The 22,659-nt window shown below is 38.5% G+C and overlaps 1 protein-coding gene across 1 annotated transcript; it reads right to left on the reverse strand.

Annotated features, from left to right (window-relative positions):
• Positions 1–22: 22 nt before the first annotated feature.
• LOC133842301 (uncharacterized) lies at positions 23–16,085 on the reverse strand. Its single transcript, XM_062275351.1, has 4 exons — positions 15,606–16,085; positions 995–2,222; positions 738–925; positions 23–665 (listed from the first exon to the last, which is right to left on the reverse strand). The coding sequence occupies exons 1-4, from the start codon at positions 15,783–15,785 to the stop codon at positions 552–554; spliced, it is 1,710 nt and encodes a 569-aa protein (XP_062131335.1). The 5' UTR covers positions 15,786–16,085; the 3' UTR covers positions 23–551.
• Between the last annotated feature and the right edge of the window lie 6,574 nt (positions 16,086–22,659).

Here is a 22,659-nt window from a genome sequence, read left to right on the forward strand (position 1 = left end):
GGCCACATTTTAATCGTGGGTATTTGTAATTGTATCTGGGTGGTATGCATTTATGCATATATAATAAGTATTAATATTATCATAATGTAATTAATTCATTGTGTAAGCTAACAACATCATCAAATTAATTAATTCAAAGGTGACACTTAATCCTGCCATCATTTTTCCGTACAAAGAAAAAAATACATATTTCAATCGAAGATCATCCGAAGGGAGAAACTTATAAGAATACAGAACAAATTTAAGAAAAAATTACAGTTTTTCACTTAATTATTTGTGTGTTTGGTGTGTTAAATGTATGGTGATTGTGTGTGTTTGTGTGTGAGGGTATGCGTTTCTATATATATATATAAGGTTATATGATGAAGGCGCTTTCAAGTGTCCATGATTCAAGTTCGTTGAGCAAACTAATTTAGTTTAGAATAAACAAACAGCTGAGTTTAACAATTTATGCTGAAATATGTGTACGTTGTGGTGTTATTGGGGCTTCTCTCTCTCTCCCTCTCTCTCTCTTTCTCTCTGTCTCTGGTCGCCGTCCCTCAGACTGCGACTCAGATCTGAGAGCGAAGACGAGGACGTGGCAGATCACCGAACACAGCCTCGCCATGGACACTCTTGGCCAAAGCCTTGATGCTAGCTGCGATGTCCACAGTGTTGTCAAGTACCTGGTGAATTAAAAAATAAACAATTTAATAAATGATTTACTTGGGTGTTCCGTATTTCACTTTCACACTTACCTCCTCATCGTCCTGGACAACGTTGTTGTTATTGTTATTATTAGCATTGTTATTCATACGCTCGACCAGTGGAGAGTTGGCTATTTCCACGGGCAGACTTCGGGCAAAATTGGCGAAATGCATTTGCGCATCGGTCGGACGTCCGGCCCTCGTGGGTATCGACAACGAGCTGTCCAAGTCAAGAGCATCTGTTTGAATGTAAACAATGATTAATAATCAATGTGCTGACGTTAAAGAGATCTTCAACTTGCACTTACCCTCAGCCTCGTCGGCATCGCTCATGTTGTCGACGTACTGCTGATAATTATGCTGTGTATTGTGTGGCTGGCTGAGCTGATGCTGCAGCTGTACGTGATGATAGATCTGGGCACGTGGAAAATTCGGCACAGGCTGACCCTGCACCTGGTTTGGTCCATCCACATCCTCCAGATCAAACAAGCAATCGTCAGCGTCGTCCGCTCCATTCGAGGTCGCAGCTGGCGTGGACAACAGCAACGAGCCGCCGTTGGCTGCTGTTGTCGCTTGTTGCTGCTGCTGTTGTTGCTGCCTGAAAGTGGGACTGTTGCCCACGCTCATGGGCGTGGCTTCTGGTGTGGCAGGCGGTGTATCAAAATTGGACATTTTGCGCGTTGTTAAGATGGAAGCGCTTGGAAGCTGCGGCGGCTGCTGTTGCTGTTGTTGTTGCTGCTGCGGCTGCTGCTGTGGTTGGTCTTGAGACAAGGCCAGGAAATTGGGCGGCTGCACCAAGCCACTGGGCGTAGTTGGCGTGGTTGGCACACCCAAGTCTCGCCGACTGCTGATGGTGTTGCGACGACGCGCAGCTGGCCCGGTCACCTCCAGGGCAACGGGCATGGCACGATCCAACAGCACACAGGCCGGCTCCGACAGTTGCTGTATCAAACGCTCCAGGAGCGCCACCTCCTGGTCAGACTTCTCGCGAAAGCTCTTGAGCAACGCAAAGTTCTGCTCGGAGAAGCGTTCGATACGCTTGGTCGTCTCATTGATCTCGTCCTGCAATCGCGCCTGTTGATGTGATTTCAACTGACTCAGACGCTGCAGTCTGCCATCCTGCGGCAACTGGGTCGACAGCGACCCAATGCTCAAGCTGGACGCCGAGTTGACGATGCCAACACCAACTGGCAGCGGCGACGGAGTGGTGACCGATGCAGCCACAGTTCTTCCGGGTCCGTTGTCGTCCTGGTCCATGATGATCAACTCAAAGGTCTCCGAGTAGGATTTGTGGCTGCGTCGATGCACCAGATCCTCGCTCTTGCACAGCATCGTGCTGTTGATGAGGTAGTGTGTGGGCGTGGCGCCAGCGCCGACGCCCACGCCTGCTGTTAAGCGTTTGGCACACAGCACCACCTTGCAATTGATGCAGATGCATAGCTGCCAGCTCTGGCCGGTGACGTCTAAAGTAAGGCTGCAGATAAGATTCTTCTGACTGATGGCATTTATGGTTAGATCTGGAATGGGACCATAAGCCTGTAAGCAGAGAGAAAAAACACAAAATAGTTTAATAAAAATTCAATATTTTAGAATAAAATGAATAACAAACGAAATTTCAAAGTTAGATTGGCGATGTGTGGTAAATACAATAAATTACAGATTTTATAATTTCAGAAATCTTTATGTCCCTGGTCTATTTTGAATGCAGTGGTTTATCAATATACCACATCAATCTTTAGGTATATGTTATTTTTAAAATAAAGTTTTAGGCATATTTTTAAATTTTGTCGGTATATTTTTTCGGTATATTTGAACGATAATATCGCTTTCGCATTTTTTTGCATTGAGACCGTTAAAACTTTTAATTGTCAGATAAATCTCTGAAGATGTTAAATACTTATTTGATGACAAAGTTCGACATGCAAACAGGCTAAAGAACATGATTGATTTTGCTTTATCGCTCATTTCTCTTGGTCAATAACCGATTAGCGACAAATTCTGATAAGCGTTGACAAATTGCCATGAACTTGCAACTCTTTTCATTTTGATTTTTTTTTGGTTTTTTCTTCAAATGCACAAATATATTTGAGTTGCGCTCATCATGGCATTAAAAATCGAACCAATTTAAAAATATTGTTCTGGTAGTTGTAGATATACCATATTTGCTGTATTCGTATTCGTATTCGTATTTGTCGCCCTCGCACAGTAGTTCGAGTGCAAATTTGTCAACTATGTTTTTGAGAATGTTCAAGTCAAGTGTAGATGACGCTGTTGTTGTTGTTGTTGTAGTCGTCGCTCGCTTCTTATCAATAGTACAACAAACAGAACGAGTAAACAACAAACAATTACAATTAGTGGAATGGCAAAATGTTGTAGCAGACGCCGCTTGTTTTCTTTTACCGAATAATACACAGCATAAATACTACTTGTGGCATAGAATTAGCAATCGCTGTATAACCAGATGTTCTCCTACACACCAAAGAAGAATCGTATGTATATATGCAAATGTTGCGCTGTTCCCAGCAAAATGATCGTGAATGTTATGCAAAGCACAAAGAGTGACACAAGCATACCAAATTGTCTGTTTTGATTACAATACAAGTATAAATAAACTTGCTTACCCTGCAAGAAGTGAGCATAGCGATGCATTTATAGCGCACTCTTTAAAGACGATCGCAAATTTAATTATTATATTGTTTTTACATTTACCTAGCTTAAAGTTTGAGAAACACAACATATGGCTTTACATTTTCATAACATATTGTTTACATAGTGCTATGTTGTTATAAGAATAAATATATTTCGTACAATTAGAGTGTATATCATAGTCGAATCAAGAGATTTATTAGATGATGTCGCACGTGTTTGGTGTGTGATAGCGCTGCTAAATTTGACACTTAGTTTAAACACAATACTCTCGCGTCCATATAACCCGGCAATACCACAATGGACGGCTGGCAAGTCGTCAGTCAGTCTGTCTGTCTGTTCATCCAGTCTGACCGTCAGCTGGTGAGACATTCAGTCAGTCAGTCAGTCAGGCAGCAACTGGACAAAATTAAATTGAATTAAGGTATAAAAATGCAAACGTCAACACAAATCAAATGACAATGTTGTGTGCTGTGTTTGGCTGAGCTAAGCTAATATGGCTTGGCTTATGACCTACTCAGCAATTCTTCTAATGTGCGTTATGTCCACTTTTAGTCGAATAGATTGCCTGCATAACAACACTTAAAACAAGAGCAGCAACTACATCAGGTCCACATCAGGTGAAATTTAATGCAACAAGTATAAACTGCAGAAACAAAGCGTATTCGATTGTAACATACTCATTACTCTGAGGTGACGTTAATTGAAATTATCCATCCGTCTAATATAAATATATCAAAGTAAGCTATGAACATATAGCACAAATTATACCAGATAATTATACATATAGTATATAAATATACCAAAGTAAGTTATGAACATATACCACAAATTATACCAGATAATATATACTGTATATATATACTGAGAAACAGTACACACTTAAGTACACTTAAAAACTTTAAAAGACTTAACACTTGATATTTGAGTGATTCTTTATTCTAAAATAAATCTAACATATTCTCAGATTTGGTAGGCCTGCTTCTACCATATAGTTCTTTGAGTTATTGACATTCATACAGATGACCAGATGGAGTAAGAATTGTATCGTATTGGTTAATATAATATAATAATCGATGATGCTTTCTTCCAACTAATGATTTGTTGTCACTAAGTTGGCATTCCTTTCTAGCTATAGATAATGGGTATAGAAGGTCCATTAAATAAATAAAATAAACATTCCAATGTAAGCGTGGCTGTTGCCTAATGTGTGTGTTGAGTGCTGTGATAGTAGTTTATGTGATATGTAAATTCTCATCAGTTATTATTATGAAGAGTGAGGGATCTATACTACATATATATATATATATATATATTATAGCGCACATGTGGAACTTCCGCATATTCATCATCTGCAGCAGATCACACAGTATTATTACAACATAGTACTTGTTGCACAGATCGTAAATGAAATGATCCCTGAACATTGGTTTAGGATCGTATAATAATTTGGCATTTCAGCTGCAGCTGTTTACGGTGTACTTATTACAGTATTCGTAGACATTCTGACTGCTGCTTTAGCTTTAAAATGTGGCACATTAAATAATTGTTGATGTCAAACGACTTGTTTACTTGGCGCTGCTTTAATATCTAATCTATACGTGGGGTGTTTTTGCACAAAAGCGAAAACAAAACAAAATAAAACTGAAAACAATGCAAATGCATTCATTTATGTCAAGTGCTAGAGGTATTTAGGAATATTATATATGTACATGAATAGGAACATACGACGATAAATAAATATAGCCACTGCATTTGTATTTGTTTTGACGTTAGCAGTGCGAATGTCTTAATATATTTATTGCTCATGTTTTTTTGTGCTCCGTCGTTCCGGCACTTCCTCTTCTCCTCTTGGGCTGTCTGTTGTTTGCAAAAACTTGTGCATTGCACTTTTATGACCTGTTGTTGTTTCACTTTGTAGACAGACACCGACAGTTCTTGTTGCCGATTTGCCTGCCTTATAGCCATACATACATATTTGCTGGGTTATATGGCTACGATGGATGGTTCTGAAGTGGGTGGTATTACGACCTGGTTGGTTGGTGTCTGTCTCTTGTTTGTTGTTGTCATCGTCATCGTCATCGGCATCGTTGTTATTGTTATTGTTTCTTTTTTTTTATCGCACTTGTTAAACAGTTGAGCACTGCGTTCCCCCGGCCCTCTCTATTCGCTCTTCTGTTTGCACAACTTGGCTTGCATTTTGTAACATTGTGCATCTCGCAATGTGCAAAATGTCAATGACTTCAAGCGACTGCTGATGCCGCTGCAGCAATAACAATTGAAGCCCAGTGGCAGCCACAATACATTGTTGTTTTTTTGCTTAATTAACGCAAACGATGTTGTTAATTGAAACTAAATGCTTTCATGTCGTTGTGGTGGCTAATTATGCTGTGGCGCCATCTAGCGCCCAATGCCCTGTCACATTCTCTCTAATTAAATGTCCATTTATGCGAAAAGTATCGAACGATTATTGTATGTTTATGGCTCACTTGATTAATTGTGTGAGCTCACAGAGACAGAAAGAGAGACTCTTGCTAATCAATCCAGGGAATGTAATAAATTAAACATTGCATGTTTTTTCGGCTGACGTTTGCCCAGCAATTTGAAAACGAGAGCTTGCCAGAACCGGACTGAGGAAACGTGCTGACGTGCACGTAATACTCCCGTATAAGCTACGTCGACAACATCGACGACGTCAATATCGGAAATCAATAAAAACAGAAAGTAAAATAACATTGTCTGAATTATATACAGACTATATGCAAGTTTGGAAGATGCAAATGCAGTGCATGAGAAATGTTAAGTTTGCTGAATACATTGTTTACATAACAGCAGCTTAACAGCGCTTGCTGTTAATCCTTTGGTGCACCCTGCGCCGTGAATTCTGCTTAGAATCTATCCAGTGACTGTAAAACTATCTAAAATGTTTCTGTACTGGAAGGAAGCTTATTAACATTATCTTTCTAACATTTGCTGTTAATTATTTCGTACATCTTTAAATACAGCTATGCGCTGGTAATTCTAGCCTAGAATTTAAAATTTTTTCAAGGAACTGTTAACTATAAAATGTAAAGTTGCCATTACTGAGTACTCAAATGTTTACATAACAGTTGTGTTATGTTAACACTATCATTTTGAACCCAACTGTTAATTCCAGGCTTAAATTAATGGAGTGACTCTGCAAAACTGATCACCAAATGTGCTATCAATTTCTAGTCAACTTTAAATGTCAAGCATTAACAATTGTAATTCATATCAGGATGCCTGGTTTCCGTCGACACAAATACCTCTCGTATCATATACATTTTTATTTTTTAACAATACCGCGCACCCCGTTTACCAGTCTGCTGTGATTTTAGAATCTCGCTATGATGCTTATGCAACCAAAAACCAAATGCACTGCGACTGTTAAGCACTTGCTATAAAAACAACAACTTTAAATATTTCATTTGCATATTTTGCATAATTTATATTGTTGTTTATGCGAGTAGTAAAAGCAGCAGTATTGTTGTTGTTGTCTCGACTGGCTGGCTTGCGAATTTAATTGATTGCCAGGCATTAATTATATGCACGGCGCTAGTTTCCTAAGTGGTTCTCAGACTGAGACTGTCGGAATGTCGATGTCATTGTCGAATGTCTAACGTCTAATGCGCAGCATTTCAATTAGCTCTGCTCAGACGAACTGAAAAACAAGCGAATTAAACTATATCAAACCGCATAACTAGTTAAGACTAACAGAATTCTTTCTACCGTGCTTTCTTTAAGCAGCTCTGCTCCCGACAGATTATGCTTAACTGTTATTAACATTAAGCTTAGACCCGTTCAACTAATCAGTAAATTAATCGCATTAGCCACTCTATTTAGTTATTAACAAAGCTGCGGTAATTGGTCATCAAAATTTTGGTAGCGTCTTCATCAGTATTCGTACGATTATTAACCGATTGACGCACCTTTTCTTTAGCATTGAATATTGTGGTCTGTCTGACTTTGTTGTGTTTTTCATTTCTATTTCTATTTTCATTTAAATTCACTATTTTTATTGCTTTGCGATAACTCGGTTCTCGATTCTCGGTTCGGTTTCTCTTTTTTGTTTTCTGCTACGTTTTCGCTTCATCGGCCAAAAAGAAAATAAGTTGTAAACAAATCATCGCACAAAAGGAACTACGAAAATAATCTTTTATAGATTTGCTTGACTGTTTTTTTTTTGCTTTTCGATTTTTTTTTTTGTTCTTGTCCCATTGTATTTATATGTGAGCACTTTTTTCGGTCTGGTTTGGTCTCGGGTTCGGGGCGCGACTTAGTTCGCTTCCAAATTATACCATTTTTTGCTGTTTTTCTGTTTTCTGTTTTTCTCTCTTCTCTGTATTATTTTTTGTGTGTGTTGTTTCTTGTTTTTGCTTCCCCCGAAAAGCGCAAACACATTTTTCGCTCAGATACGTCGTCGCCCGATGTTTTGCCCCATTATCATAAACAACAACTTTAGACAGCTGGGGCCCTCTCTTAGTCCGTCCGATGACGGGCCCCACGCGTACATCCGACATCGGGGCTGGGCTGCCTCTTTTCTTGCCTTTGCTTTTGCCTTTGCCTCTTGGATTACCAAACGCACGAGCGACTGAACGAATTGCCAATTCGGATTTTTGCCGGTTCTGTCTTGCTTCTGGCTGTCGGTGTTGTTGCTGTTGTTATTGTTGTTGTTATTTTCTTGCTGCTTTTTGGTGCCGGGTGCTCAAAAAATTTTCCATTGGGTTTTGCTCTTTGGCTCTCTGCCTTTTGGCTTGTCTCCCAATGGGAGTTTAATTCTTTACACGATGGTGATGACTCACACACGCATACAACTACAACTGGCTTACATGATGAGACAACTTGTTTATTATAGTTGATTAACAAATATCAGGGCAAAATACAAGCTGGCTACTTTTTTTTACAGGTCTATAGTACAAGCAATTGGATTAGCTGTTGCATGAATTCAGTTTAATAGGAGTAAGAGCTTTTAAATTTAGGAATATATTTTCTACATGTTGCAGGAGTTGATGTTTGGTTTCTTCAAATTGGCAACATTGAAGGTTTACTGTGTTCTCTCTCTGAAACATCTGAGTTGTATTACCTCTCTCTGTCCCATCTGTTACACGATGGCAATAATATTGACTAATGCATGACTTTATGATCCTGTAAGTTGTTATGAAAGTGTCAGAAGCCAGATAGATTTTATGCTAGTTAATCAAATCATTATTTAATTTCAAAAGTCTATTTAGATTGCACCTTTATTTTTAATATTAATTCAAGATCGTATTTTTGTAAATAAAAAAATTACATCTTTATCGTTGAAAACTTTCTTGAAAATTTCTCTTTTCTGAAAATTGAAGTCGATAATAATCTTTTCGATAGTTACTTATGCTTAAGCTTTTTAATCCGTCATCAATAAGATCAATATCACAAGTGCACTTCTTTATTTCTTCCTTGTTTGTTTCCTTCATTCCCTGAATAAAAGGAGATTGTAGTTTCTCAAAGTCGAGCACACTTCACTGTATTTTTAGTTTGTTAAGGTACTCTGCAAGTTCTTCAAGCTCCTCCCCAACCATTCTTTCTTTCTATTTGGTGCTCTCCCTGACGCCCGTTCTTACTTTTTGTTTCACTGCGAGTTCTTATCAACAAGCTAGTTATCTGTAGCCTTTCAATGTCGTTCGAAAACAAATTACAAATCTGATAAGGCACAAACCCAAACATAGCCCAGACTAGTCAAGCAGCCAAGCACTCAGCCAGTTAACCAGGCATTGGCCCCGGCCCCGGTTTCCAATCTATGAGTAAGTATTTACTAATAATAAGGGCCGACAGCTTAGTTAAAACGTGTACACGTGTGATGCCTTCGAATAGAACAACAGAAACTCACACCTCCATAGCTACTATATACTTGCTTATGTGTGAGTGTGTGTGTGTGTGGATCTGGCACCTGGGGGAGACGCTCATAACAGTAAATTAAGCGCAACAATGTTTGCTCACCGGCTGTATCTGTTGGCTGTGGACCGGGTCCGGTTTTTATTGTCTCGCCTAGCCCATTTTATTGCGACGCTACGACGGACGGACGCACGCTCGGGATGGGGTAGGGTTAGGTTGGCCAAGGGGCGAGGTGAGTAGAGAGAGGAGGAGGAGAGGAGGCGAGGGGTGGCTCCAGCTTGTACCGGGCGTTATCTAAAAACTTTGACAAACAATTTTCGTTGACGTGCGTTGTTTGTTTAGCGAGTCGGGCCTATGTGTAGTAGGCTCTATTGCCATATCTTTTCGATATAGACACACACACACACGCACACACACATTCATGTATATTTACATAGTTTTGTAGTTGTATTTGTGTAGCTCAAATTTGATATACAAACAGCGGCAAATTGTGTCGTTGTGTCTCTCTGCTTGCTTCTATATTTCTGTGGATGTGTGTGTGTGTTGGACTGCTGTTAATTGTTAGTTTATAATATGAGATCATCTTTGAGGTTTTTTCGATTGACATTTGCTTTTGCCGGGTATTCTCGTGGGCTACCTTACATCTTGATAACCGTTGCTATTTATAGAACGTTGTTTGTTCAAGGAGCGTCTTTAAAAGCGATTTTCTTTGTTTCTTACACGGACAAGCCCATTTAATAACAGCTGCTATGTTAAGTCGCTGTTAATCAATTAAGCGCCTGTTAATCATACTAACGCCTAACATTGCGCCATTTTCTTTCTCGCTCTCTTTCCAGGTACGTGTGTGTGTATGTTTCTACGGTGTTGCTTTTTTTTTTTTTTTTGGCTTTTTATGTTGTTTTGCAGCAAACAAATCTCAGCGAGCACATTTGACACAAATCCAGCACCGTTGCCTGTGTATTGCTGCTTAGAAGTAAATATTTATGCCCAAAGAGCACGGCCATAATTGTTGTGTGTATAATTCTCTTGCTTTGGCAACCCTTTAACTATATTGCAACCTTTCTTTGCATATGTGTGTGTGTGTCAGAGCAACCCTCTGCTGCTGTCTCCGTCGTCAGTGCTGCTCAATATCAGCGACAGCGACAGCGGCAACGGCAGCCAGCATCATCAGCGCTTTACATACGCAAATTTAACGATCTCGAAAATAAAATATCTCGTAAAAATATTCGAAAAATCTGCGCTAGCCAAAAAGGTGTTTTCATTTTCTATTGCTTATACATTTTGTTGTTGCTTTTGTGCCATTTATTTTTAGTCTAAAAGCGCGCACAATGTGAATTTATAGTTTTGTTTACATGCAAATTGGCAACACTGGCAACAGCGACCACTCGCTGCAAGTGTGCTTCTCTCTGGGCAATGACTGCCAGCAGCTAGCGTCGCTGCTTCCCCCCTCTTTCCAACCGACTACCCGACCGAGGAACATGCTCGTTGTCAAGAGGTTAAAAGTTTAACAGCGTGCGTTTAACGCTCATTAAAGTGTTATTGCAACAATATTCGACAGTTGTCGCTCCGCTCGGTCCATCCACATCCCATACATGGAGAAGAGGTGGCTTCTGCGCTAACGCCTGTTCACGTTGTTGTTGTTTTGGGGCTGCTGTCTTCAAGGTTATATTTGTTAAAGATTAACATTGGTTTTCAATTAAGCGACACGCGCTGCTGCTGTGCCAGCTGTTAGACAGAGCAAGAGAGGGAGTCAGAGAGAAGCTATCGAGATTGGTCACACTCACACAACAACCACAGCATAAAACAGTTGCTTCCAAACCTTTTGGTTTTATTTGTGTACCTCGTAGTCATGGGAAAAGAATCCTAGTTCAACAGTTATAGACTCGACTCGTCTCGCTTCGACTAACTTATCAACTATGGATTACTTTTACTTGTTTAGACTCCATATTTATATTGAATTTGTCTTGTCTTTCTATATAGTATTTGTTCCATTCGACTTCGAGTTGAACTTTGCTACCCATAAACTGCCCGCTGTATTTAATAATTTGTCAATCAAGATTTATATAACTTTCTATATAAAGAGAGCGGTTAATAGGGGTTTTACTGTCTTAGTGTAGTACCTGTTTATTACTGCATTTACCTAGCTGCTAATAGACAAGCTAGTTACTTATTGTTGCTAGTCTTGTTCTTGCCCGTCAATTTGAGATCGCTTAAACCAGGGGTGCTCAACGCCTATACACTGAGTGCACTTTTGTTTTTGTAGATGCTCTGTGCTTATGGCTAGTGCGCCCATACGCACCGTGCATATGGGCTTCGATTTGCATGCGAAACAAAAACAATTTTGCTTGTTTCTTCATTACATCTCTTTCCGTCGTCACGCTTCGCTGACCGCAATATAATTTGTTTTTGTTTTTTTTTCAAACACATGCACTGGAACTTATTCTTCTGTCTGGGTTGGGTTTTGATTTATTTCGTGGTCGACCATCGTAAGTGTTATGTTAAATTTTTTGGCGGGTTTGAAAAATAAGTGATGAATTGGAGAGCACTTTTTTTACCAAAAACTTTAAATGTGAATATAATGCGAAATATGCTTCGTAGTTCTGGATGTAAACACAAAATACAATCGGAATTTCTCTCAGTGCACAGCTGCGCCCCAACACAAAAGCGCCGCTACATATGTACACGTTTTCTTGTGTCTGTGTTAGTAAACGCACTGCCATAAGACGAATTTGAGCACCCCTGGCTTAAACTGTTTATTGCAATTAACACGTTGTGCTATCAACATCAGGAGCGCTGTTGGCAATTCACATTCATTCACTATCATTTAGTCGATTTGCTTTTTGTGTTTTTATTTTTGTACATTTATCTCTATAAAAAACAAACACTTTGAGCAAGTCATCCTCATGTCATAAGTGACTGTTTAGGAATAAAGCGTGTGGGTTTTTGTATTGATTAATCCAATGGACTCGATTGAATAGAGTGTTTTTAAACATAAACAGGACTTGTCAAGTGTTTTGATATTCATTGGAGTCAGTCATTCTCAGCAGCAGAAATTGTTACTTTTGATTTGATAATGCCTATCTATTTATAGAGCATTGCATTTCTCTTTATCTTCTTTCTCTCTCTCTCTCTCTCAGTCGTTCATTGATTAATTACGAGCGAATGTTAACATTCAGTTGAATGGATTAAGCAACCAGATGCACATTTGTAAGACGGACTAAAAATATATATGTATATATTATTATGAAAATATAATATACATATTAATGCCTTGTTTTTTTCTCGATGCAACTTGTTTCGCACAATTGAGAAGAGTTTTGTCATTTTGTCATGCTAATTAAATGTGTCGCTACTCGTGCAAACAAAATTTCACCGCTTATAGCATCTCAGATCAGGTAAAAGGCGTATAAGACGACAAATCACACATTTGTAAAGAGCTAAAAAACAAACTAATTATGAGTCTAATCATAAATAAATCAATTAAAACGCGAACCAGACGGCGACGTCAAGATCTGAATACATAAATACATAATATATCGCATTGTTTTTGTATGTTGCTGCTGTTGCTAATGCTGCTTTTACCGCTTGATAACCTAGAAAAGCGACTGTGCAGCGAGCGTTTAGTGTGAACGTTAAGTGATGGGCTGAACAAACCAATGCTGATAAGTTGATAAGACTCTACACGAGTAGTTACATCTATATGTACTTGTGTAAACTATTTCCATAGTATTCGTAAGTTGTGCTTGCCGGTTGCAAATATTTTGGACAGCTGTGCAACAGCTTAACAGCAGTTGCTGCTGTTAATAACAGCGCGCACAACAGCAGCAGCTGTTAGGCACCGCTCGCTGTTGAATGTAAATAATGTGAAATATGTTATGCACACGCGCCTCTCTTTTTATATAGCCCCCCATTAAGAGTTAAACAGCTTTGTTTATAACGCTACCAGACAACATTTTGTACACAATTTTATGCATAAATCCATACTTAAACAAAATGTTAAAGCAAGGCCTACGCATCAGTAACAACAACAACAACACAGGCACCAGAAACAGAAAAGAAGAGTGAGTTGAAGTCGAAGGGGAACAGAAGCTGCTTGTCAACTGCTTTGCCCGTCTTTGTTGTGGAGCAACGGACGACAGACAACAGACGGAGACGGAGTGGTAGCCTGCTGCTCTGTCTGTCTGTCCTACACCCTGCCCTACATACATACAACTCCCCCTCGCCGAAAGAGCACCCGGCTCCCTCGCTTCCCCCAACCTCCCCAGCTGGCCATCGGTCGCATTTGGAAATCTCGAAAACTTGTTTATACATTTTGTTGTATAAACAAGTTTTTTTCTCTGTTTTTTTTTTTTTTTTGGTGGTGCTGCTGCGGCTGTGGCTGCTGTTGTTATTGCTGTGGCTGCCTTCCTTCTTTGCATTTGCTTGGGTTTGTCGTCAGTTTCGTAATTTATTCTAAAAACGTTCCGTTTTGGGCTTTATATAGAGAGAAAATACATATTTATATGCTTTTATATGTCTGTGTGTGTGCCAAGCCAATGTGTTTGCGTGTGTTGTGTATATGTATGTATGTATATGATAATATATGGTATATATAAATATATATCGTATTTGAATACTCGCTTTTGTTTTGCTTCGCGCTTTGAATTATTCAAAATAACACTTTCGGTCTATTTGCCAAGCGCTTTATTATTATTTTTTTTTTTAGTTTGTTGTTGTTCTTGCTGCCTCAGCGCTTTTCAAGTGGGTGCAAAGCTAAAGCAACAACAAGCAAGAACTTTTGCACGATCCCCAGACCGCAACAACAATAATGCATAACAATTTAATTTCCATCAAAATAGACGCATAGTGTAAACCAATCCACCCACAAGAATATGTACAAAGGAAGTAGGGGGGGAAACTCACTTGCGGCTTGCACAATGGGTGTGGCTGCAAAAACAACTGCATTTGCATGCCTGTATTGAAAGCGTGCGCCTGTGTGTGTGCCTGCTCATGTAATTAAGCTGAGCTTCTGCCACAGTTTGAGCACCACTGTTAGTGCTTCTCAAACCACGCACACGTGCGAACCGGCGAGAAACTCTCGCTGAAGCCAAGACCAAGACCAAAACAAAAACAAACTGAGCGGCTACAGCTGTTGTTGTTTGATTTAACCTTGAAAATACACACACACACACACACACGCAAGCTCTCAGAAACAGTTTTTTGCTACTTTGTCGCTCTTACGCGTGTTCCATCTTGTATAGAGAATTTTATTTTAGCCAAGTCATCGCCAAAATAATTACGCATTGTCTTGGTGTGTGTCTGTGTGGAATAAGCCGAGACGCAACAGAGCTAAGTTTAAGATATGAGACAACATCAACTGATCATGATATGACAAGTCGATAGCTTAGGAAAACCGTTAGAACTTTTATGCTAACAGACTGTTTATGAATTTATTTAATGTGTTAAAATTATTATTACTGTGAATCCTAATATTAGCATATTTCTGACAGGAAATAAAGGAAGTATTTTATAAATTGTTCGACTTATCGTGAGATCAACAATAACGCCGAAAATTCTTAACGTTACATTGGTATGGAAATTTGTGAAAATAAATATGCAAATTACGGGTAATGGGCGTGACGGGGTAATGAAGAAGAAAAACTCATAAATCATGAAACGAAATGAAATTGTAAGTCATAAATTCAAAATGCCGCATCAAAAAGAAAAAACTAAAAATACAATGATAATTTAAAGAAGTCGACAAGAAAGAGCAAAGCTACAAAAACAATCGAGAAGCAGAATGGAACAAATACAGGGTGCCTCTAGCGAAGGAGTAAACAAAACAGGTGTAGAAAAATCAAACAGTACATGTATATGTATGTATGTATGTGTATGTGAACAGCAATTGCCAGGCAAAAGGAAAGGGCAATTTACCAAGTTGAAGCGCAGTTTTTTGTCCGTGCCCCAAGAGTGACCCTATTTTTTCTGGTGCTGCTCGCACACTTCTTAACTATCGCAACATAAATATGCGTTCATGTGTGTTTCTGTGTGTATCAAGAATAGGCAAAGGCAACGACAGCGGCAAAACATCGGTTGGCCGGCACACAAAGCATAAAGAACGATAATACACATACAGACGCACGCACACAGTGTATGTGTACATACTTATGTATGTGTATATGTATGCATAGGCCCTAGCACTATTGTTGTTGCTGCTGCTGGGCTTGCTATGCTGCGTGAAAAATTGTTACGCTGCGCATAAAGCAGAATGCGATAAAAATAAAAATTAAAATAAAACACTGAAATATTTATGTATATATACATATATATATGTATATACTTATTCGAGGTTTATTATTATTGTTTATTTATACTATGAAAAATTGTGACTTTAATACTTACATGTTTAAAGAAATCCATATAATTACTGTAGTAGAGAAAATCCCTTGGAACATTTTGCACGAATACCTGCGATAGCTGTGCCGGCAGAGCGGCATCTTCTCCACTGCTGCTGCCGCTGCCATTGCGCTGCAGCTGCGGCGAAGCGGCAGTAAAATTCAAGCATTTGCACGAGATCATCATGATTGGTTTTGATTATGATTTTTTATTTTTAACGGTATTGGCGGATTCAATTTGCCTTTAATTCACAATTACTATATATACTTTTTAATTGCACGTTCGCGTATATGTATTTATATTTTGCGTGTGGTTGGTTGGTTTTCTTTTTTCTTGATTTTGTGCGTGACTTCCTCGTTCGTCCTCTTTTGCGTTTGGCTGAGCGGCGCGGGCGCGTACAAAATCACATAAACACCCACTACAACTATTTTAATATAGCATTTTGTTCGTCCGTCCCTTCCGTTCAATGGTATTCTTTCGACTGACGCAACAGCCAGGCGCTCTTCTGCTACTTAACAGAACCAGAAATCAAGTAAACTTAACAGCGCAGTGTTATGTTATTTAACGGATTTCTGCTAAAATAATTCGAGCTGCAAAAGAAACAATTAATGGTTTTACTAAACTTTTTATTTTTAAAAATCATTTTTTAACTTTTTTAACGCTGAATATAATGTAATAATTCTTGTGCTTAGAACAGTAAATATGACAATAAGAATGGAAAAAGCCTTGCCACACTGGTAAATGTGAGCGATTACCATTTGAATGGTCTGTTAACGCATTCAGAGTGCTGTTGCCGCATGTGATAACTGTTAACGCATAAAAGAGTCTGTTATCGAAAATATTTCTATGAATCGATAAGTTGTGGCGTTGGACTTGCGGCCACACTGATTTTTAAAACAACACTAACAGCTGATGCAATTGGGCGGGTGTTTTAAATATTTGACTTGCACGAGGAAATCCTTTTTTTTTTTAATGCATTTAATAAATTAAAAAATGTTAATCCAAAGCCATACTAAGCTTTGTTGCAATATGCTTTAGGCTTGCTTGTTTTTCTTTATGCAGTTGCATTAGAGTAGTAAGGTATAAAATATGAATTTTGAATATCTTGCATCTTTTCGCACTCTGCAATTCAGCAATGTTTTTCTTGGCGCTTGATTAAATTCATAGATGGCCTCAGTTGTTGGCGGCGAAACATCAAAAATGTATGCAGCGAAACGAACTCGAAATAAGACACAGAAATCATAAACACCGACACGTGCCTAGGTTAGGCTAGAGGCCATCCTAAAAGTCCAGTTTCCAGTTTCCAGCTTGTCTGTTTGCTACTGTTTCAGCTTTCAGGTTTCAGACCACCGCATAAATTATGCGTCAATTTGTGTGTCTTGCTTTGGCACCTGGCGTGGGGGGACGGAGTTTCGATGGAAGGGCGCGTGCAGCAATTTTACAGGTTCAACATCAGGCTAATGAAAGTGTCGGGTCGCCGTAAGTCGTTCATAGATGTAACTAGTCATAACTTCAGTTGGGCAGCAGCAGGAGGGGTTTTGCTTCTTGGTGTGTAATTGAAATTGCGTGGCGTGTGCGGCATTAAGTCATAAAAGCAACTACAACTATAACAACAACTGCAACCAGTTTGTCACACTCTAAGGCCAGGCACGTACGCGCCAAGAGGTCAAAACGCACTCTGGACTTGGATCTGGTCAGCGCCACAACCAGGGACAAGCATACAGACCCAACATATACGAGTATATATACACATTCAGAGTCGGAGCCAGAGACTGGAAACAGATCCCAAGTAAATTGTGAAACTTGTCCGTTGTAGTTGTTTGTGTGTGACTGTGTGACTGTGTGTGGGTCATAAAAGGCGAGTGTAGAACAAGTTAACACAAAATTCTGGCTCAACATTTAATGAAGGTCTTCAATTCTGCCGAAACGTTTACCCACCATTGGGGCATCTTTCCTGTAAGTCAAGGCTTGTGTAATACTCTTCTTTGCCTCCATATAGCGTCCATTGACTCGTCTGGCAGCTCTAAGCTTCCGCAGGTTCCCGTTTCGAGTGGCTGACATCCGATTTCTGATCTAATATTTACATCGATTACCAACCAATTGAACGAACGATTAACGAACCAAGCACCCTCTCTCTCTCTCTCTCTCTCTCTCTTGGTCTCATTTAAGAATTCCTTTAATTCGAACGTGCCGCAATTGCGTTATTATGTAAATCGATATGGATATGGATCGCGCAATTGATTGATTGTGCTATTCAGAGCATGCGGCATTAAACACAACAATGGAGGCAGCAGCAGCAGGCTGAAAGAAGCATTCAACACACGGATGGAGCGAGATGGCGACTGAGAGATTGCGATTGTGATTGCGATTGAGTTGTTGTTTTGCGGGCGGTTTGTTTTGTGTGTGCGCAATTTATAAAGTTGCTGACACAAAAATATAATAATAATAGCATCCCAGGGATAGCGCAATGATCAAGCCACAACACCACAGCTCTCCAGGATGAAGCCAAGGCACCTCCGCCTTAAATTCTCGCGAAAAATTATAAAGGAGCTGCATCGAAAAAGTATTGTATTACCTCAGAGTAAGAGCGAAAGACAGAGAGAGAGAGAGAGAGCGACAGAGGGAGCAAGAGAGAGAGAGACAGAGGTTAAGGGAGTCCCAAGCTTGGTCGCCTTGATAAGACTCCAGGCACAATAAAGGTCCTTCAAGACAATGTGCTGGGACCCCATTTCCTTACGCTCTGCTTTGCGCCTTATCCACAATTCGTTATCACACCAAAAAGATCAAATTTCTAGAGCGCTGGGAAAGGATGTTGAGCATCTCCTTGTGCCCTGAGAAGCCCGAAACTGAGAATGTGATCCAGTCTGGCTCTGAAGAAGCTTTTTAGGGCGGACAGAAGTCAATGGGTATATAAAGAAAATGGTGGGATGAAGCATTGCATAATTGATATGTTTATTCAATGGAGGTATCTATATATGATCATTATTTTTGTTTAAATAATGCCAACTGACAAATGAATAAAATCGTTTTTTTAATCGAATAGTTTATGTTCATCTAAATTGTATTTGTATTCCTATCTTACTTGGACATAAGTATTTTGATACCTATGTATAAGGTAGACGAATATTATAACTTTGTGTCTCCATGAAATGTATGTAAAAGGCAGAAAAAGTCATCTCCGACCCCATAAACTAAATATTCTTACTCAACGTCAATAGATGATAAAGCTCATTATGTCAGTCTGGCCGAATGAAATACTTGATCTCAAAGATTATAATAGATAGAGCTAAAATTGTGTACGACAGAACTTGTAACTTTTACTAGCAGATTAAGATTGTTTTAGATTTTTTCCACGCCCACTTCCGATCCTTGCAAATCTAACAAAATCGAATGCCAAGCGTATTTATATCCGCTACCCATAGGGTAGAAGGATATTACAACTTTGTGCCCCAGGAAATGTTTGTAACAGACATAAAGAGGCATCCCCGTCCTTATAAAATATATAGTATATTATTAATCAGCTTCAACAGACGAGATGATATAGCCATGTCCGTCTGTCGTTATGAACACCTACATAAATCTCAAAGACTATAAGAGATAGATATATCGACAGTACTTGTAATGTTTGCAGACAGATGAACTTTCTTTTACATTTTTGGATCAAAAAAGCCTACTTACTAGTTAATAATCAGATATGTCTTGTACTTTATGGTATATTTTGAAGATTCTATTAGCTTCGATATACAAAAAAAGTCTTTTGATATATTTTAATATTGGAATATTTTAAAAATGATACCGCAGTGTTTTGATTATATTAAAAATAAGTAGCGGGTATCTCACAGTCTCTCACTCGACTTTAGCTTTCTTACATATTTAAATTAAAGGTGGCGGAAAACAGGTAAAATTAAATAGATTTGCTCGCAATATTAAAAACAATTACTGTAATTTGAAAGAATTTGAATACATAGAATATCCAATCTAAAAGGAAAAGTACTTTACCAAGCTACTGTTGCACCCTAACCACCTGGCGAGAGGTCTAACAAGGTTGAGCAACCAATCACGTCTTCGTCGTAATGACTTACCTACCCAACGACCGACTTGAGGGACGCGCAACCAGAATGCAGTTTTAACACACTGTTAGCTAAATTTTAATGTTAAGATTCGTAAACTTATTGTTAGTCTCAAAATTTAGGAGAAGATTCAATAAATAAAAGCAAAGTCCTCAAAAAAAAAAATGTATATATTTTTGTAAGCTTATTAAATTAAAAGTGAACTTTACAACAGGTTTAAAAATAAAAGATTTGTTGGCTTTTAAATAAACAGTTAGACCATTAAATTAAGAAGCAGATCATGCATCTATTGTGTTCCATCAAAAAGTTTGAACAAAGTCCCTATAAAGTAACATAACTTCTTAAATCGCTAGTCCCTTAACTTAAATGGTTCTAAAATGTATATTGAAAAATTACGAAAATTATAGCAAATTTTGAATGGCGCTATTCGAGTTACCTCATTCAGTTGAATTTGTTTTTAAGTATTAAGCTTGCAAAAATACAGACTCGTATTATAATCACAATTTAATGTTTGCTATTGCTATTGAGACCTACAACTTTTGACCTGTTTTCGTGCTTAGCTCAAGTGCATATAAATCACCCATGCCACGCCTTAGATACATCCACATCTACATCTACAGATACACACTCGGATACAGATACATATACAGATACAGATACGAGTGCCTACGTTTGTAGCGGCGAGTAGCCGAAAGCTGCCACGAATCTGCGATTACATAAACACCAAGCACAGACACACACATACACACATAAGTATGTATGTGTATATAGCTGACAACCAATGAAACGGGAGTAAATGAGGCAACTGTAAATGTATCTGTATCTTTGGGCTTATCATGTTTGTTATGTATCTGCTGCAAAAGCGTGAAGCATGAAGCTCTAGTCATGTGTGTAAGCTGCAACTTACAAATTTAACGCTGATGTCATAATTAGATGTGCGACGAATTGTCGTACAGTGGTCACTCCCATACAACAAACATTTCAATCGAAAGCGAAATTTAAGTTGAATTATATAAAACAAACTGAATGAGACACAAACTTCTGATACTTAAGCCTACCATTGAAAAAGAGTTGTCCTTGAGATGTAAAACACAGTTTTTGGAATAAAGAAAAGGTTTCATTTTATTTAATATGTAAAATGGAATTGGAAAAAGAAAAACAGCGCGGTGTTTGTCTTAAATACAAAAGGGATACCGAAGGCCTAATTCGGTATATCGATATACTATTACGTTGAAAATATACCATAGAGTACAAAATATACTTGATTGTCAACCAAAGCGTCAAGGGCCGCATCAACTGCTTTTTGCCATATTCAAATTATATCGTAATTATATCGTAAATACCTTAAACATACAACTTCAATCTGATCGCAAGCAAATTTTCAGGAGTCACTAATGCTATAGTTATTATTGTAAGTTCCAACTACGCTCGAGACTCTAACTTGAAAATTATGCTTGCCATTCGATTTCATTAATTAGCAAAGGGCAAAAGTGGGCGTAGCAAATCTCTATCTCTTATAGTCTCTGAGGTCTACTCGGTATTTATACGGACATGCCTAAATGAAGTACAAGTGGCAAGCAAAGATTTTTGATAAGATGATTTTATTTAACCCTTTTGGGACGGAGTTTTATTTTAAAATCCAAGATACGAGTACATACTTAACAAGTAAGAAAGTGTGCTCGACTGTGAGATACTCGCTACCCATTTTTAATAAAAGCAAAATATTGCGGTATCATTTTCAAAATATACCGAAAATACTACAAATATACCAAATGGTATGTTTGGTATATCGATATAGTACACCATTCAAAATATACCATAGACGGCACAATATGCCAGATTGTCGGCCAAAGTAACTAAGACCCCTAGTAAGTAGGCGTTTGCGCCCATACAAAAGATTTCCTTAATAACTTCCACAATTTTTATCTGATTGCAACCAAATTTTCATCATCATAGCTACTACAGTAATTATTGTATATACCAAAATTCGCAACTCTAGCTTTTAAATTAGGCTTGTTATTCGATTTTTTTGATTTGCGGGGGCGGAAGTGGGCGTGGCAAAAATTTGAAACAAACTTGATCTGCGTGCAAATATAACAAATGCTGTGGAAAAAAAATTATTGCTCTATCTCGTATAGTCTCTGAGATCCAGTGTTTCATACGGATGGACGGACAGACGGACAGACGGACATGGCTATATCGTCTCGGCTGTTGACGCTGATCAAGAATATATATACTTTATAGGCTCGGAGATGCCTTCTTCTACCTGTTACATACATTTCCTGCCGGCACAAAGTTATAAGGGGCTGTCCATATATTACGTAATCACTTAGGGGGTGGGAGGGGGTCAAGGAAATGATTATGTTTGATTACATGGGGAGGGAGGGGTCTTGGACAATGATTACGTAATCATTTTATAAAAATTTTGTTGTTAAATGTATTTATTCAAAAATTAGTTTAGCGCCGATTACTCTGTCGATAAGTACCGAATGCAATATTTCTTATAAATGTAGCTGTAAGCTTCGATTGGAAATCAAAGAAACCCCTTTACCGTGTGGCTAGACGGCGATAGGGAGAATGCCTAGTAATTCAGAATGGCTTGACGAGGGCTATGTAGACGACGAAGATGATACCTGCGGATATAAAGAGATTTTGACAAGACAACTTCCAATAATAAAAATATTAAAGATTGGCTGGAATCTTCTTTTGAAAATAACGATTAAAAGAACAAATTTTCATATTTTTCTTTTTTTGTGATTACGTAATCATTGTTAGGTGTTCATCAATTGATTACTTTTGATTACCAGGGGGGGGGTCAAAATCGCAGAAAACGTGATTACGTAATATATGGACAGCCCCTAATACTCTTCTACCCTATAGGTAGCGGGTATAAAAATCCTTAAATCATTGTAAAATATACACTTAAAGCTGCGTTTAGAATAGTTCATATAAGCGATCGCTTTAAATTGATGAAAATACGGAAGTTTTAA

This window comes from Drosophila sulfurigaster, chromosome 3, assembly GCF_023558435.1.
Source record: "Drosophila sulfurigaster albostrigata strain 15112-1811.04 chromosome 3, ASM2355843v2, whole genome shotgun sequence".
NCBI classification, from domain to species: Eukaryota; Metazoa; Arthropoda; class Insecta; order Diptera; family Drosophilidae; genus Drosophila; species Drosophila sulfurigaster.